The 16,873-nt window shown below is 45.1% G+C and overlaps 1 protein-coding gene across 2 annotated transcripts in view; it reads left to right on the top strand.

Annotated features, from left to right (window-relative positions):
- The window catches only part of CARD9 (caspase recruitment domain family member 9), a 496,386-nt gene that overhangs the window by 263,291 nt on the left and 216,222 nt on the right, over positions 1-16,873 (top strand). For both annotated transcript variants that reach the window (XM_069609572.1, XM_069609573.1), the window contains one exon: positions 10,455-10,592. In XM_069609572.1, coding sequence (XP_069465673.1) covers positions 10,455-10,592 — 138 coding nt within the window. The remainder of the gene's footprint in view (positions 1-10,454; positions 10,593-16,873) is intronic.

Here is a 16,873-nt window from a genome sequence, read left to right as displayed (position 1 = left end):
GGAGTTAAAGGCCAAAGTGCATCAAGGGCGTTTAACAAGATTATGGACCCATAACTCCTGGTACGGCCCAAGCCTTGGGGTCTATTCAGCTATTATAATAAACCATGTGGCTCTTAATATCAATGCTGAAGGACCATGAGAGTTGTAGTCCAGAAAATCTGAAGCGCCACATAATGAGTAACGATGGTATACACTATATACATATACAGTGGTTGTTAGTACATAAATCCACCTAGGCGTTCACAGGGAGTTGGTGGCGGTTACCCCCGTGCTGCATATAGCCTTGTCATGTGGCATTCTAATCCATCTGAGGGATAGGCAAACTCATCTGCTGGCTTTATAGCCCGCCAATGGTTTAATTAAAGCACTCTTTCAGCATTCCAAGGGCAATAATAAAGATTATAACACTTCTGTAAGGAAAATGTTTAGGGCCTGATTCACAGAAGCATTTAATATGGCGCGAAGTAGATGTGCAAAGTGTTTGGTGTTGTCTGATGTTTACACAAGGAATGCGAGGACCGCGCTGCTGAAGGAAATTGACAAACCTTTCTTCTTTTCTTCCATCGCGGGGGTGCTGAATGGAAATAAACAACTAAATTAACCCAGGGCTGGTCCTTTAAACTTTGCCAGGTGGCTTGGAGGCGTGAGCTTATCGTCAGGTATCGCCCCAGCAAGATACCCAGTCATGCACCATTTTGTTCCGTCTGGGAACGCTTGCGATTGCCCGGGCAATATTCCCGTGTTCAGCATCAGCGCTGACGTACCACAACTCCCAGAAGCCCCAGCGATTGCATACCAACTGCTCCGTCACGTCATCACGTCGCCTACGCGACCAGGAAGCTTACAGTTTAAATCTTCCCCTTCGTTGCCGGGCAACGCTCCTTATTCGTCGCGTTCACCCGGCAAGGTTGCTGAATTCTACTCTGTATTCCGATCGATTCTGCCTTGTACTACCAAGGTTGCGGAATTCTACTCTGTATTCCGATCGATTCTGCCTTGTACTACCGTCATTCTGACCCTTTGGACTGTTACCTTCCTGAATCTGTTTTTTCTTGTCCCACTGTTTAGGCGCCCGGCTCCCTTCAAACTCCTGAGTTGCCTCCCCGGACTGCTGACCTTTGGCACCGTTACTGGACATTCTTTGGTCTTCCTCATATGTCTGGTGCACTGACTCCGATCTGATTACCTGCTGTTCCCGTTCTCCACGCTCCGCTACCCGACCCTGAACTTTGTTGCCTCAGTGAGTTTGCCTACCCCTCTGCTTTGTCGCCGAGCCATGGGGGGTTCGTGTGTCACCCTGCAACTTCCAGTGCATGCACATAGTTGTCCCTGCGCTTGTCTTCACTTCTGTTTCCCGCTCCCGGACCACATTAGCTTCACAGCCCAATCACCTTCTTGTCATCCCCCTGCAGCTTCTCCCCTCACAACAACCCTCTAGGTTCTCTCTCTCACCAAAGGATAACAGGAATCACCACTGCACTCAACGGAACACCTTACCTCAATGGACCATCTTACCTCAATGGATTAAAGTGGACATTGGGACTTCCTTTTCTCTTTTCACTGATTGCTGGACTCACCATCACTGGTTTTCTTCTACGAATTGACATTGACTTGGCTATTTTAATTGCGTCCTCGTGCCGCCCGGGTCAGGTCATCCTGCTGTTTTCACTTCTGCTACACGGACATCACATCTGTACTCTTCATGGCACTCCACAGCACCAATCCAGGCTGGATCAGCATTCCTAGGTACAGAGCCTGCCATATTAAAGCTCAGGTAAGCGTTGGGGAGTGTGTTGTGAGGAACCATAACTGCGTACCCATATAATAATGTGACCTGTGTGTTTTTTCCACTTTAGCTCTGTTGCTGTCCGGCCTTTTCACCTGATCCCCTGGTCTGACAGGTAAATTCTCTGGGGGAAAGTCTCTCCCTGAAGGAGACCTCTGGCGCTTTCGGGCGCCGGGGATACAACATTGGATCTGGTTCCCGACACTTATAATCTCGTTAGCCACGCGAAACGTCTGCACGAAGTGGATGTGCAAAGTGTTTGGTGCTCTCTGATGTTTACACAAGGAATGCGAGGACCGCGCTGCTGAAGGAAATTGACAAACCTTCCTTCTTTTCTTCCATCGCGGCGGTGTGGAATGGAAATAAACAACTGAATTAACCCACGGCTGGTCCTTTAAACTTCGCCAGGTGCTTATAATCTTAGCAACGCAACACTCCTGCGCGAAGTGGATGTTGGGTGTTCGGTGGGCAGCGAGACGCGGCCATGCCAGTGACTCTGCTGATTTTACTACAGCGCTTGTATGAAGTACAAGGTGAGCACTGGAACTTTTTGACTAATCAGTTCTGTGTTATTTTGCAGCAATGGTACTACCTTTGAATGAGAACTGGAAAGCAGGGTTACAAAATGTATACTATTTGTAGGTGCCTTGCAAAGAATAATAAGTTCAATTTGCCTAATTTAAAGGGTGCAATTGTTGAATTTTGAAAACTTTGTAAAGCCTGAAGAGTGAAGCCCGAGGATTGAAGTGGAGTGGTGGCTTTGTAATCATAGCCACGTGACCATGGACTGTGGGGGCTGCCGTTGGGGGCTTCTCCTTTGACCTGGGAGTTGGCGTAGTTTGTAAATTATCTCTTTTGGCGAAACAAAGTTGTCACCTAGGTGCACACTCAGAGACTCCGGGGCTACCCAGCTGGGTTCTTGCCCTTTGATCTGGCACTGAGGGCCCGAACTTTGGCATTTCTATACTGACTGCTGGGTTACTATCCTCTTTGGTGGATTGGAGCATTACAAATACTGCCTTGACTCCTGTATTGGGGCTGACATTGCCTGAATTGTTGTCAGAGGTAATACTGACAGTCCTAACGCGTTCAGGCTTACTGAGCCAGATGGACCAAGAACCCCAAGTAGGTAGTAGCACCATTACGACTTTGCTTGAATTGACTGGGGGTCCTATTGTGCAGAGTACCAATATTGGGGGTTTTCCTCAGTTGTCAACAACACTATGTAGATTCTCCCCCAGCTCCTTGTCTGGGGAGGACCTTGGCCGGGTGAGGTGGTCGGGGAACACGGCCAAGCGTACCTAGTGCCGGAATTGACACTAAACCTGTATGATCAATTCAATCCAGGCCCTCCCCCCTCTGTTTTGGTACGTCAAATAACAAAGCCTCTAGTTGATAAGAGGGTTCCTGTATGTTCTGCCTTAAAACGCCCTTGGTACAGCTTAAAACACCTAGGGGCAACAATTGGGTCCCAGCCTATCTCTGGCTAACGAGTAATATATCATTACTTTATTAAGACTGCAGCAACAAGTACAGAATTGAAATCTTTTACGGCACTTAAAGGAAAGGCTATGCTAGACCATTCTGGAATGACTACACAGGTTCACTTTGGTGGCCCAAACGACATGACCGACATCAGCATCATTGAATTGCAGACCAAGCAGTGGATCAAGAGGCTGATCAATACCTGGCTACTAGTGAACACGCGGAAAGCGTGGTTCAACAAACCTGTGACGCCTCCCATCAGGATTCACCTACTGCCTTGATTAATTTAATCGATGGGCAAGATATGGGACACAGTTCTGAAATCCATGTCCAGTTCCAACTAGATAGTTCAGGGGTATTTGGTGCTCAGAGTGACTCTCCGGCTCTACACCATACACTAATGGAGATTGATGAGAGAACACGATTGACTCACCCTACCGTATCTGCTCTTAACATGGTTTTGAGCTCCTTTGTCTCGTATGATAAAATTGGGCCGAACTAAAAACTACGAATGCAATGATGGCGAGGTGAACAATAAGTTGGGGGGTATTGGTTTTGAGATGCGCTTTGGATCTATTGGCCTGAAACAAAGGGAGCATTAGGTGGGGGGACAAAATCAGAATCCCAACATCCTGGGAAATCTCAGATACTAATGCTCCTGAGGGCCATTTCCATGCTTAACTGTACCATTGGGACCCTGGCAGGAGCAGACTACGTCCTAATGAGCATGCAGTAACAATTGATTTGACAACTGAACAGGACCCTCCTGGGAGCAGTCCTTATGACCCGGGGAGGGCTGAGCTGGCTATGGGGGAGCCTGTGGTGGAGTTACCTCCAATTAAACTGAATACTGTGAACATGAAATTGGTAAAGTGGAAAACTGTGGCCCGAAGGGCCCGTACCCTTAGCATCAAAGCTGCTCATAAATCCCTATTTATATCTAGGCTATCTCCAGTTATCGAGCATGGTAGATCGAGGTTGGTGGTTCCCCCTAAAGTTACGTCTGTAGACTCTACGGCACACACTGATCAGAATCTTCTGGTCCCTCCCTATGAGCTAGAGTCCATTTCAGCCCGGGGGGAATTGAGTGCCGCTGAACAATCACCTCTTGAGGTGGGCAAAGGTGTGGGGGGCCAATTTATATGCTTGGGCTCGGCCTTTAGGAGTGCATATGCGGTCTCCAATGGGGAGTTGGTAGTGACGCAGCTCCCAACCTCTGTAGGGGGAGGACTAATGATTCCTCTCCCATGGATTACTGGGGAAGGCCCGATTGAATCAATCTGGGGGCCAAGAGAGGGGGCGACAACTTTGGTGCAAATGGTTTTAATGGATAGTGTGTGACAGGATCCCTCTGGAGGCGGTTCTGGGATGGGGAAAGCCTGTGGACCGGAGCCTACGTGGGGAGGTTCAGTCGGACTTCAATACCAAGTGGAGGCCCCTGGGGAAGGATGGGAAATACCTTACTTCTATGAACATCGGGGTGGGAAAGATTTCTTTTGGTGTGGGAAGTGGAAGTGGGAAGTGTCGGCTACTGGATAAGCCAGTAGAATTAACAAGGGGAACAAGAGAGGGCGCGCCAATTTCGGTGCAAATGGTGGCAAATGATGGTGTGGGACAAATTCCCTTTGGAGGAAGACCGGGGAGGGAGAACTCCTGTGTTCTGGAGCCTACTTGGGGATGCTCTGTGAGATTACCACCCCAAGTGGAGGCCCCTGTTGATATGGGGAAGGGGCAGTTTGGGAAACACCTTCCTCCTATGAATACTGATGTGGGACAGATTTCTTTTGGTGTGGGATGTGGAAGTGGGAAGTCTCAGCTTCAGGATAAGCCGGTAGATATCCCCCGATGTCTCTCTACCCTAGAGTGGCCTCAGGAGTTAAGGATCTACTTCAACGTCTACATTTGCCCACTACGTTTGTACCAAGGGATGGGATCAATGTGCAGAATTAATCAGCATGGGGAACCCAAAGCAATCTGTGGAACCTATGAGCGGATATACCGCGGAGTGTAGGGCTCAGGGATCCATTGGGCACAAGGGTAAATGATAGGTCTTCTAGCCAGGGGTTCCACTTACTCAAAATGACGAGTGTGTTGGGCCCTGATTATCCGGTATACCTGAATCGTTCTAACATTCTGCTGATTTTTTCTGAAATTCCAGGCTCACCTGATATTGGGAGAGGGGCTGTTCGTGAGAGAGATTGCCCAGATACCTGTATCATTTACGGGAACTCTCTGATTGTGAAGGAATTGATCCTTACCCAAAGAGAAGGCCTTCTGAATCTAGGGTTTAATATTAAGCAGGTGCAGATGTAGGAGGGGGGCTCCCAACGTGACAGAGATAAGCCAGGAATTGTGTCCCTTCGTGTGGGGAATGAGTGTGAGGGTGTGGGACCTGGGGCTGGGAAGATGTCCCAAAGACTAGGCTGCCATCATATCAACCTTGTGGCAGAAATTGGTCCTGTGATAAGAAATTCTGTGTGAGCACTGAGTGGAAAACAGTCCCTCTCTGTTTAAAATCTTGGAATACCCATGGGAGCTCACATCTCAATCCAGTTTGTTTGCTAATCTAAGAGAGGCCAATTGTATCTGTTTACAAGAGACATGGCTGACCTAGAGTCCTATTTTAGATGGCTATACAATCTTTACCCAATTAGCAAAAGAGAGTGATGGAGGGAGGCCATCAGGGGGTATTCTTGTTGCGGTAGAAAATACTTTGGGTTTGAGTGGGTCAATCCTTGAAAATGTACCCTTTGGAGCACTTGGGGTGGATCTTATATCCCGGGGTGGATCTGTGAAGATGTTGATACTCAATATATATTGCCACAAAGGTATTTCATTGATAGATCTCTGTTGATAATGTGTGCCATGCTATTGAAGAGTGGTCTGGGCGGTATCTGAATGTCAGAATTCTGGTTGTGGGAGATCTTAATCCGGATTGTGGATTCCAGAATACTCACTGGGATTTAGGTGGGTGGCAGTCGGTACCTGTTTGTACTTTTGAGAAGCAACAGCTGGGTAAAATCTGGTATGTGGGACTGTGGTCGTTGGGCCTACACCCTCTAGTGGGGAAAAAGTGCACTGAATCCAGGGAGTGTGCATGGCATACTTGGCGCAGGGGGAATAGCTCCTCTCTCCTCGATTACATCTTCTGGATTCTTATCTACTGAATCGATGTGTGTTGTTTACTGTTACAAAGAATGATTGGAGCGATCACTCAATATTAACGCCCACTTTTGACTTGGTATTAAATACTAGACAATTCAGGGCCCAGCCGCATGTGGTTTCGAATGCGGCAGGAAAGGCTTTCAGATGGACTGACATAAATATCCGGACCCTAAATCAGAAGGTGTGGGACATTATGAAACTTTCTACCCACGAATTGAAAATTGATAACTTCAATACACTCAAGTTACATAGACCTGTTGGCACCCTAGCCTCTGGTATCAGTCATTGATGGGGGCATTCGCCTTCAGCTGGGTAGGAAAGTCAGGCAGAATTATAAAAACTTCTGTAAATCAGTAAAAAACAACTTACAACAGGATCCTGAGTCGATGTTGAGGGGTACTGATTAATGCCTAGGTAAGTGCCTTCTGGTCCTTAGTCAATGGCCAAGATCCCAATTATGTAGTCTCCCAACTTAATACTATCTCAGAGTTGGAATGGGTCGAGTTCTTTGAGGGAAGGTTTGGGTCCCCAACAATTGATCAACCAGTGGCAATTGGCATCACAGATAACATCAAGTAGGACCCTCTCTTAGATATAAGTACTATCCATGACCTACTAACTAAATGTAAAAAATCTAGAGCACCAGGACCTAATGGCTTAACCAATAACACCTTCAAGGCAGATCGGAATATCTGGGTGAATCTACTGTACTTGGAATTTAAAGATATCATTCGTACAGGGGTAACGCCTTTATCCTGGAACAGGGCCCATGTGATACCCATCTTCAAGTGTGGTAGCAGGTCAGACCCAACGAACTACCGGCAATTTCACTCATAGATGCCGATTGTAAGATCTTTTCGGCATTTCTACTTTCGCACTTAGAAGAGTGGGCTAGGGTGGCTCATCCGTTAGACCAATGTCAGACCGGCTTTCGGAAGGGTCACTCGACAAATGTCATCGGACTGGTGCTTAAATGTGTCCAGGGGGATGCGTGGAGAAGACGGAAGGGTTGTACATACATGGCCTCGATTGACCTATCGGGTGTGTTTGACGGCATAGACCGTGGTAAACTGTGGGCAAGATTGGCAACTTGGGGAGTGCCGGGGGTCTTTTCAGGCTCATTAAGGGAGCATACGAGAACTGCGGGATCCAAGTTCAATTGAGCCAAAAGGGTGATGTCTCTCAGAGGATTCGAACCTACCGATGGGTCAGACAGCGATGTGTCTTGGCCCCCTGGCTGTTCAACCAATATATGTCTGATGTGGCAGTCACTCTCGCTAATGAAGGGCTGATAGCCCCTAAAGTTGGGCAGGCAAAAATCATATGGCTTGCATACACAGATGATTTTCTGATTTTCGACCGAACAAGGGTCGGTCTGCAGAGGCTATTACATCGATTTGCGGGATATGCAAAAGAAAATGGGCTTACCATCAATCCCAACAAAACTAATCTCTTGGCTTTTACTAGAGGGAGGGTGAAATCTATCCAACCTGCAGGATATATTAAGGGAACTCCTGTGAGGTTTTCTGAGAGCGTAAGGTACCTGGGATTCAATTTTGAATCACATAAGGGATCGAAATTGGGTACCGGGGCCTTGATGCATAAGGCCAAACTGCTAGAATCGCAGTTGATAAGAATGGATCGTATGTTTGGCAGGCTCTCCCTCAAACGGGCAATCATGTTCTTTGAAGGGATTATTGTGTCTAAAATAATCTCTGACCTTGAATTGACGTCGGATAAAGTGATGAAAACATTGGATAAGATTGAGGGTAGACTGTGGAGGTGGATCCTCGGTGTACCTCATTCAGTTCCATTATCTGCATTGAGATACGAATTGGAGCTTTCATCAATGTGGGCCAGGGTGCAATGAATGCAAAGATCATGATCCCAATACCAGACTCTTTATACTCTCTGTTGTGTGAGAATGTGAACTCAGCTGCGGATTTACCTGACCTTGGAGAACGGTCTGAATCCATCCTTCATTATATGGGCTCTAATTTGGAGACCTTGGTTGATAACCCTTTGAAATCAAAAAGGGCCCTGCTCGATTATGATTGGGTCCAGACCACTAATGCTTTCCACTCATATGTATCAATGGGCCACTTGGCACATGAACATTAACGCTGAGGAAACCTCTCTTATATTCTGCTTCGATTCCCTAATCACTACTATCGTGGGCTGCTACTCAGGCTACAGTGGAACCGCCTACCTACTAAGGAAATCCAGCTTAGGAGGAAACTAATTATGAAGGATGAAGTTGGTTGTAGGTTCTGCCAGTGGAAAGCCAGAGACGCTACGACATTTAGTCCTGGAGTGTGAATCTTGAATGATATTGAGGTGTAAATACTTGCCTGATCTGTACCCAAACCAATTAATCTTCAATGAGGAAATGTTATGGAAACGTTGCCTGTGTATCCAGAATGTCCATGAGGGTCTTGCCTTATCAGGTTTTATTAAAAGGCTTAACCTGTAGAAAATCTGAGGAAAAACCACACATTCTGCCTCATCACTAGTTTGGCAGTAACCCTTAAATGCGGCGGTAACGCTATTACCGCCACATTTAAGGGTCTGCCTAATCACAAGTTTGGCAGGATTTACCCCCAGCTCAAAGCTGGGGGTAAATCTGCAGCAAATCTGCTGATTTTTGGCGCTATTACCGCCGACGGTAGTATCCCCGAAAATTCCCCATTGGGCCCAATGGGGAATGGGGAATTCCCAAATGGGCCCAATCGGGAATGGGGAATTACCATTCCGCCAAACCCGTGATCTGGTGCTAATAGCGCCGGGGGGGTTGTCGGTAATGCTAATAGCCCCTGCGGTGCTGGGATACTGTCCAACTCGTGATGAAGCCCATTGTCTGACCTTCTGCTTCCATGGGGAGTAAGCCCCGGTGTTATTGTTTCTCTGAACCTAACATTTTTCCATTTGTACGTTACTCTCTGTGGAAATAGCTTGTTTGGATCAGTTAGGCTGAGATGTCTATAAGGTTCCTCTTATATGTATTTTGTAACCTTGTTATTTAGTAATTTCATGATGATGCTGTTTCTCTTTGGCTTGTTTCTTCTTTAACATGTGGAGCGTATATTTACACTGATATTGGATAAGCAGTTGTGAATTTGATTGGCTGCGCTTCCTCGTTTTAACTTTGTTCTAGAATGTGATTGTGGTTGTGTAAATATTTCTTGCTATTCTTTACTTTACCTGATGATTTTACTTGAACTGTCTTTTGATATGTTTTACTTGTTCAGTATTAATTTGTAAAAGTTTAATTTAAACAATTGCAATCATTTTTTTAAAAAAAAGAACAACAACACAGACACCACTTTCTACATTTGGGGTGATGGTGCTCATTGTAAGCAGATGAATACAATATGAAATATTTTTTTTTACCCAAAAAATAAAATGCTGATTGACTTAAAAAGAGTAAAGAGGCAAGACCACAATTGTTATACAACATTCATTCATTTGAGTAATTCATGATTATGGCATGAATTATGTTACAGAATAAAGGGAAAAAAAGATGAATGGATACAAACATAGTTTAAATATATACAGATTGTTCGACAGGTGGGAATTCTCTGTTCATAAAAAGATGGACAAATAGATAATTTTACATGGAGCGATAGAGTAATCAAGAAAAACAAAGATAAGTAAAAATGATACCCTCATGTAGTTATGTTCAACTGAGATCTAGGTATTGAACAGTGAAGTCTGGTGATAGATGGAAAGACGAAAAGTTGTGCAATGTAAGCCTCGCCAGTACAATGCTTGGATTTCAAACTTACAGAAGAGTACACTTCCGGAAAGACAGGCATAAAGTTGTACCATAAAGTGCTGAATCTGTGCCTTTGGGCTCATAAATACCATGATGTTTTTGTTTAAATTATATTGTGCAGGATTGCCACTGTAGCCCCTTTGTTATGAATGCATTAAGTCGATCCCTTGTCTGCCCTGCGACTGATTTTAAACGTTTCTTAGTCTTCTGATTCAAAGTATTTAACCTGTTCCTGCATTACAGGTGTCTTACTGGATATTCTGCAGAGGACCGGCAAGAAAGGCTACGATGCATTCCTGGAAAGCTTAGAGCTGTATTACCCACAGCTGTACAAGAAAATAACTGGGAAGGAACCTGCCCGGGCGTTCTCCATGTTCATAGGTAAGACTTGTCCAACCTTCTATTCTAGGGGGATTGTATGCATCTGAAAAGTGAGCCTTGAAAGCGGACAGTGGTTCTATATCTGAGGGGAGGAAGGATAGCTCAGGGGCAAAGCGTTTGTCTTGGAAGCAAGAAATCATGGTGCAACACGGGTTCGAATCCTGAACCCGCGCTTAGAAACCACTTGCTGGTATTAAGCGTGTTATAAATGAACAATAAAATAAAAAATAAAAATAAATAATGCCTTTCTGAATATAGCCGTTTGAATAGAACCTTTTGACTGAAGACTGACCTTGTCTTCCCCCTTGTCCTTCAGTGGGGTGTTAATCCCTGTGCCTACTTTCCCTCTTCTTTCCTTTTATTACAAGTTGGTTTGCAATCCGGTGGTACATCCACTGTATTACCTCCAAACATGTTTACTGTTACTGCCACTCAGACCCTTGGGTTTACCTAGGGTTCGAAATTGAGGGGAGCTGGGAGCTATTTCGTTTCTGCTTCTAGCATAGTAGAGCCTGGTTAGCTTGAAACCAACAGCTACCAGGAGCTACATTTGGCTCCTAGGGCCAACTGGTGCCTTCTAAACATGTAAAGGTGACATTAACTATGAATATTTGAGCATGTTAATAAAGAAGAATTTGAACACATCTAACACACATTTAAATACAATGGTTCATACAAGATGCAAACAAGCTCAAGGCGCATCTCTGGCAGCTCCTGCTTCCCCTGCGGTAGCTCCTGCCTACAGGGTGATGCCTGACACACAGGAGCTAGTTTTAGCTCCTGCTCATTGAATCTCAATTTCGAACCCTGTTTTACCACAGGATTACGAGTGGTGGAAGGGTGGTGTGAATCCATGGGGATTTTGGTGGAATTACCAGGAATGGTAATTCCACCAAGATCATTTGTTTTCCTTACAGTAGAGGGTTTACCTCAAGCATTATGATAGAGGTAAATCCCCCACTTCAGGGTGAAACACAGAAATCCGCCATTTTTTTACCCACCACTGAACTTGTAATGAGACCCAGTGTTTTCATGTTTCCCCAATAGAACCAATATGCCCCTCTAGTTTGCCTATTTACCTTCCTGCTGTGGCACTGGAAGTTGTATTTGTTCTTCAGTTCTCTCTCTGCTCTTATCTTTATTGAATGCTTATTGTGTTACTTTACAGATTTTTCCCATAATACTATAATTGCTCATATTCACAGCCTCTTTTCTTTTATTTTATGGAACGTTCTTTCAGTTACCCTGGCTTCCTGCCGTTGTTCTTATTCCATGACCACAGAGCCACACCTCACTTTAAACACTTTCCATCTAATGTGTTTATATCCATACATTCTTCCCATCTCTCTATTACATCTGGGCTCCCTAGCCCCTTCCATGTTACATGAAAGCAAGCCAAGAGGCCTTCAGAAGGTTCTGATGCATAACTCTCACATCGCTTCTGGATCCTTTATTACACTTCCTTTGAGAACATTCTGCACAAAGAAATAAAGTGTACAAAAAGTAAAAGTAATAAAGCAAAATCTAAATGATGACCTACATTGAATAACACGAGTTAATATGATAATGCCAACTAACTATATTTTACATAGTAGTTTGAGATTTTGTCATTTCTACTTCTGTTTTCCTGGTCTCCTTTTCTAGTTCCTCTCACACCATCCTTGGCTACTAGTTACCATGGGGGGACACCTAGCACCCGACCCTCTCCCCAATGTTTCTTATGCCCTACTACTGCATAATGGAGGAGAACCCTGTACCACCCTTGTTACCTCCTGGTAAACACACAGTCTAGCATGAGATGGGGTCCGTCCTTGCTATTTTCTTTTTTTGTTTTTGTTTTAAAAGACTTTTATATACTCCACATCTCACTAATCACTATTAGAGATTAATGATATACTGTGGTAACTTTTGTTAGTTTTGCTATTTATCTCCCTGTAGCCCCAAACACTGATGTGGGTATGAAGGTCTCCATTGTCACACTGCTTGGAAACTTTAAGAAGCCATTGGATAGGATGAGGCCATGATGCCTCTCTTCTGCCTTTCCCCCACCCCAAATTTTTATTAAATTATATTGTATTTATATAGCGCAATTGTAGCTCAGAAGCAACAAGCGATGGACAGCAGTATTTGGAAAACTTTAACAGACAAGAGTTGAGGGGCAGACAGTAACTCAATACTGTGCGTGGGTATACACATACAATTAACATGACAGCACCGTGCTGAGTTGCAGAGAATCACACTGTGATTGGTGTGTAGAGTAGGTAACATCAAGGTGACTTAAATAGCCCACTTTTCAGCTCTTTTTCACAGGAGGAGGGAGGGAGTGGTTTGGATTGTTACTGGAATATCATTGGGATGGCGCATAACAGGAGAATTACTGTTTCCTAGTTTTCTCCTTACAGGCCTGTCTAGTCTCAAGTCTGGATCTGCTCCTACTGAACGTATGTCGTGACCTACCAGAGGTGTTTAACTTAGTCACAAAGTAATGTGGTGTGCTGGTTGAGGTGACCTTGTAGGTGATACAGCATTTTTAATATGATGTTAGCTGTTAAGGGTAACATAGAATTGGGGAGATGTGTTAGAATGTGCTTGGAGGACAAATTCCATCTCGGTAGGGTTATGTTTCAAGTAGGCACTTGTCAACCATGTTTGGATGGTAGCAAGGCATGCTCTGAAGTGGGTGATATCCTGGGGACCACACACCTTTAGATATGAGTATGAGTGTCATCTGCTTATTGGTGCATTGAGATGTCAGAATTGGTTAGGAGTATGCAGATGGGTTTCATGTATAGATCGCATAAGACGGAGTGAGGATGCAACCCTGGGGAATACTGCAGGCCATGTGGGGGCATGCTGACCTCCAGAAACCCAAATGGCTGGCCCGGTGTCTCCCAGATGGTTATTGGGAGGACCATTTTATGACATTGCCCTCATAGCCCATTCTGTGAGTAAGGAGACACAGTAGTGTGTCATGGTGGACCGTATCGAATGCAGCCAATAGGCGTCAACGACCACCCTGGATGGTGGCTCTCTGTGCTATATTTGAGCCAGTAGCCAGATTGATAATCACAAAGCTGTCCACAATTAAACTACTTCTCAATCATCTTTGCGATGAATGGGTGGCTATTGATAGGATGGTAGTTTGTTAGATCCTCAGGGTCGAGGGTGTTTTTTTCAAGAGGTGGTGTATGAGGCCTGTTATTAGTCTGTCTGGGAAAGTGTCTTGGCTAAAATATGAGTTGACTATCCTGAGAAGGGCAGTCATAGCGGGATCACTTAGTGGTTTAAGATTGTTCACCAGGATAATGTCATCTGCGTAGGCAGTTGGCTTTAAGGAAGCAAGAGATTTAGAGGTTTTCAGGTGATAAGAGGGGAGTAGGTCCAGAGTTGTAATTATCGCAGGGGGGTGGGGGCTGAATGAGAGGTCTCATTTCTTAGATAACTCAGTGTGTTCTCACACAGGGTTGATTTTGTTGATGAAGATGTCATTGACTGCCTCACATTTTTCTTGTGGTTCTGGTACCTCAGGGTCCCATGTGCTGTTAGTGCATTGCTTGACAGCGGCAAAGAGGGCTTTGCTCCTGTTAGGGGCTGTTGCAATGGTGTTGTTGTAATAGGTAGCTTTGGCCTTGGTGATGAGGGTCCAACGGTTGGACATTAAGGCCTTGTGGGCTAGGAGGTCTTCTGGTCTGTGTGTCTTGCACCAGAGCTTCTCAAATGACCTAATTGTTAATGTGGAGCTCTTGGGGTGCCAAGAGGTAAAGGGTTTCGTCCTGACCCGGCTTAGTTTGATTGGCACATAGGTGTCTTCTAACTCCTTCAAAGTATGGCAAAAAAGAGCCCAAAATGGAGGAGAAATTCCCAGAGGGAGGGAAGTTAAAGTATTATTATTCCATGGTCTGTTCGGTTTTGAATGATCATTGTACAACCATAGGGCATTTATCTTGGCCTTCATGGGCTGCCATTGTGTGGGTTAGGGAGAAGGGGATGGCTGCACGATCCAGCCAGTCAAGAACGATGGTGTCAGCACAGTTTAGGTGTACGATGTAGGAGAAGATCAGGTCTAGTGTGTTCCCATTGATGTCAGTGGGGTAGAGCATGCGTTGAGTTAGACCTGGTGATTCAGCTAGGAATTAGAGGGCTTCACTGGTATTCTTGGTTGGATGGGACCCGGGGAGATTAAAGTCTTGGAGAAGGATGTTATTTGCATGCGAGATTGAGGCTGTCAATGTAAGTTCATAATATAACATAGGATGATACCACACCAGTGATGTGGTCTGTAGATGGAAGTGGAAGGTTATTGAGTCTTTATGTGACAGGAGGAATTTTCACATAAGGGTTTCCATTGTGTGAAGGGGTGGTCAGATATCCACCGAACATGGCCAGTCACTTTTGTGCACGACTGTCACACCCACACCTGTTTTCCCTGATCCGACCACATGTTGAGCACTGTAACCAAGTGGTACGAGGGCATCAAAGATATGGGTGGAGGTTGGTGTCAGTTGGTGACAGCAAAGTTTCAGTGTTGAAGATTGTGTCGGGTTTGTGGTAGTTCATGAGGTCTGAGATGTGGACTATGGGATGATAGGAGGTATTTTTAGGAGGTTAGCTGGGGTGGATAACCATTTGGGGTGTGAGCACTTAAGCGGGCACAGCCTGGAGTATATAGGGCTGTTGTGGGGTGTTACATGGTGATCTATTTCAGGGGAAAGGAATGAGTTTTCTGGACTTGGGTTTTTCCAGATCTGAACAGGCAGAAACACGGAGTGTTCTTGTTTTCGTACATCCTTTGCTGAGGATGTCTAGGGAAGACTGTTGGTAATGCCTGAGGTGGGCATGGCCAAGCAGGCCTGGGCATTGGTGGCGAACCGCAAGAATGCAGGAAGCAAGGTCACATGACCTGCACCTTGTTGCTGCTGTTGCTGCTGATGTTGGAGGTTGCCTTGAGCCATAGGAGCATCCTTTATAAAGTCTGAGGTGGGAGTGTCCAAGGAAGCCATAGGGCTGACCTGAACCTTGCGGATGTAGGTGATTTGACCGAATCCATGTTTTCGAAAGAGCGAAGTGACCAAATATTTATGTTTATATTGCGTGGGGAGACACCCACAGCCCCCATCCTTTCCTCTGCCTTTATTAATATCCCTTACCCCACCCCCACATATATTTTATTTAAAATGTTTTTTTTTGTTCGGTAAAAGAATGTTTAAAAAAATTTGGTCACCTCCTCGAAAACATTGGATTCGGTCACTTCTACGGTATCGGAACCTCGCTCCTGTTGCTAACAATCTATTTGTGAACCTCAAGTGCCTAGGTACATGTCCCTAAAAATGGCATGCTAACCATAGAAAGCAGTGATGGGGCGCCTATCTAGGGGAAGGACAGAAGGAGGAAACTCTCCCTATCTAAAGAAAGTAAACAGGTATTCCAGGTATTGCTCTCCAATCAATTTTATTTGTAGTTTGTAATTGAAATTGTTTCTCGGTGTTAATTCATTGCATGCATTCATTCAATATACAATTCATTTCATTTGTGAATACAATTCTGCCTTTAAATGAGGTTCCTCTAATTTCGACTTAAATTCTGAATCACCTTGTGTCTCATTCTGCTGCCACTGTGATGTACAGCACAGGCGAGTTCATGCTGTGCATGGCACCCAATCGCTTGGTTGCTTGTCTACGGTGCAGTCTGCTGACTTTGTCAATAGGAGAGACATTTCTTTTTTCTCCCTATATTGCTTTTATGCTGCTTTTTATTCTTTGGTGCAGCTTATCACTGTACACGCGTTTCCCAATGACTCCTTTATGTACATACTCATCAGATTAAATAGATCATGGCAACTCCTGTTACGAGAAGAATCCTACTCATTTGTTGAGTGTTTGCTCACTTGCGTGCTGCCTTGAATTCGAGGACACAGCAGTTTTTGCTCTTGAGGGCACTAGACTTCATTTTCAGTGGTTAACTTCTGTTTTGCCCATAGAGAGAGGAATTGCCTCTTTGTTGAACGGTAGGCACTGTACATCGTGTTGGACATCCAGGTAGCGTTATTTGGTAAATTCTTGTCTACTTGCCAAATCGTTGGCTCCTCCCCTAAGAGTGTATCCATCCTTTGTATTCCATGGGACAGAGTCTCAAAAATAGCGCACATGAAACGAGCGCAGCGAATATGTTCCTTCATTTGCAGTATTTTTAGAAATTAATAGTTCAGCATATTCTCAAAGGTGACCTGCACATTTCAGGAGGGGCTGGACTGTGGCGCAAAGATGGTGGCCAGCCCCCTTGCA

The sequence above is a fragment of the Ambystoma mexicanum genome, chromosome 8 (genome assembly GCF_040938575.1).
Source record: "Ambystoma mexicanum isolate Mex_15411 chromosome 8, UKY_AmexF1_1, whole genome shotgun sequence".
NCBI classification, from domain to species: Eukaryota; Metazoa; Chordata; class Amphibia; order Caudata; family Ambystomatidae; genus Ambystoma; species Ambystoma mexicanum.
This window is presented reverse-complemented; position numbering and strand designations above follow the sequence as displayed.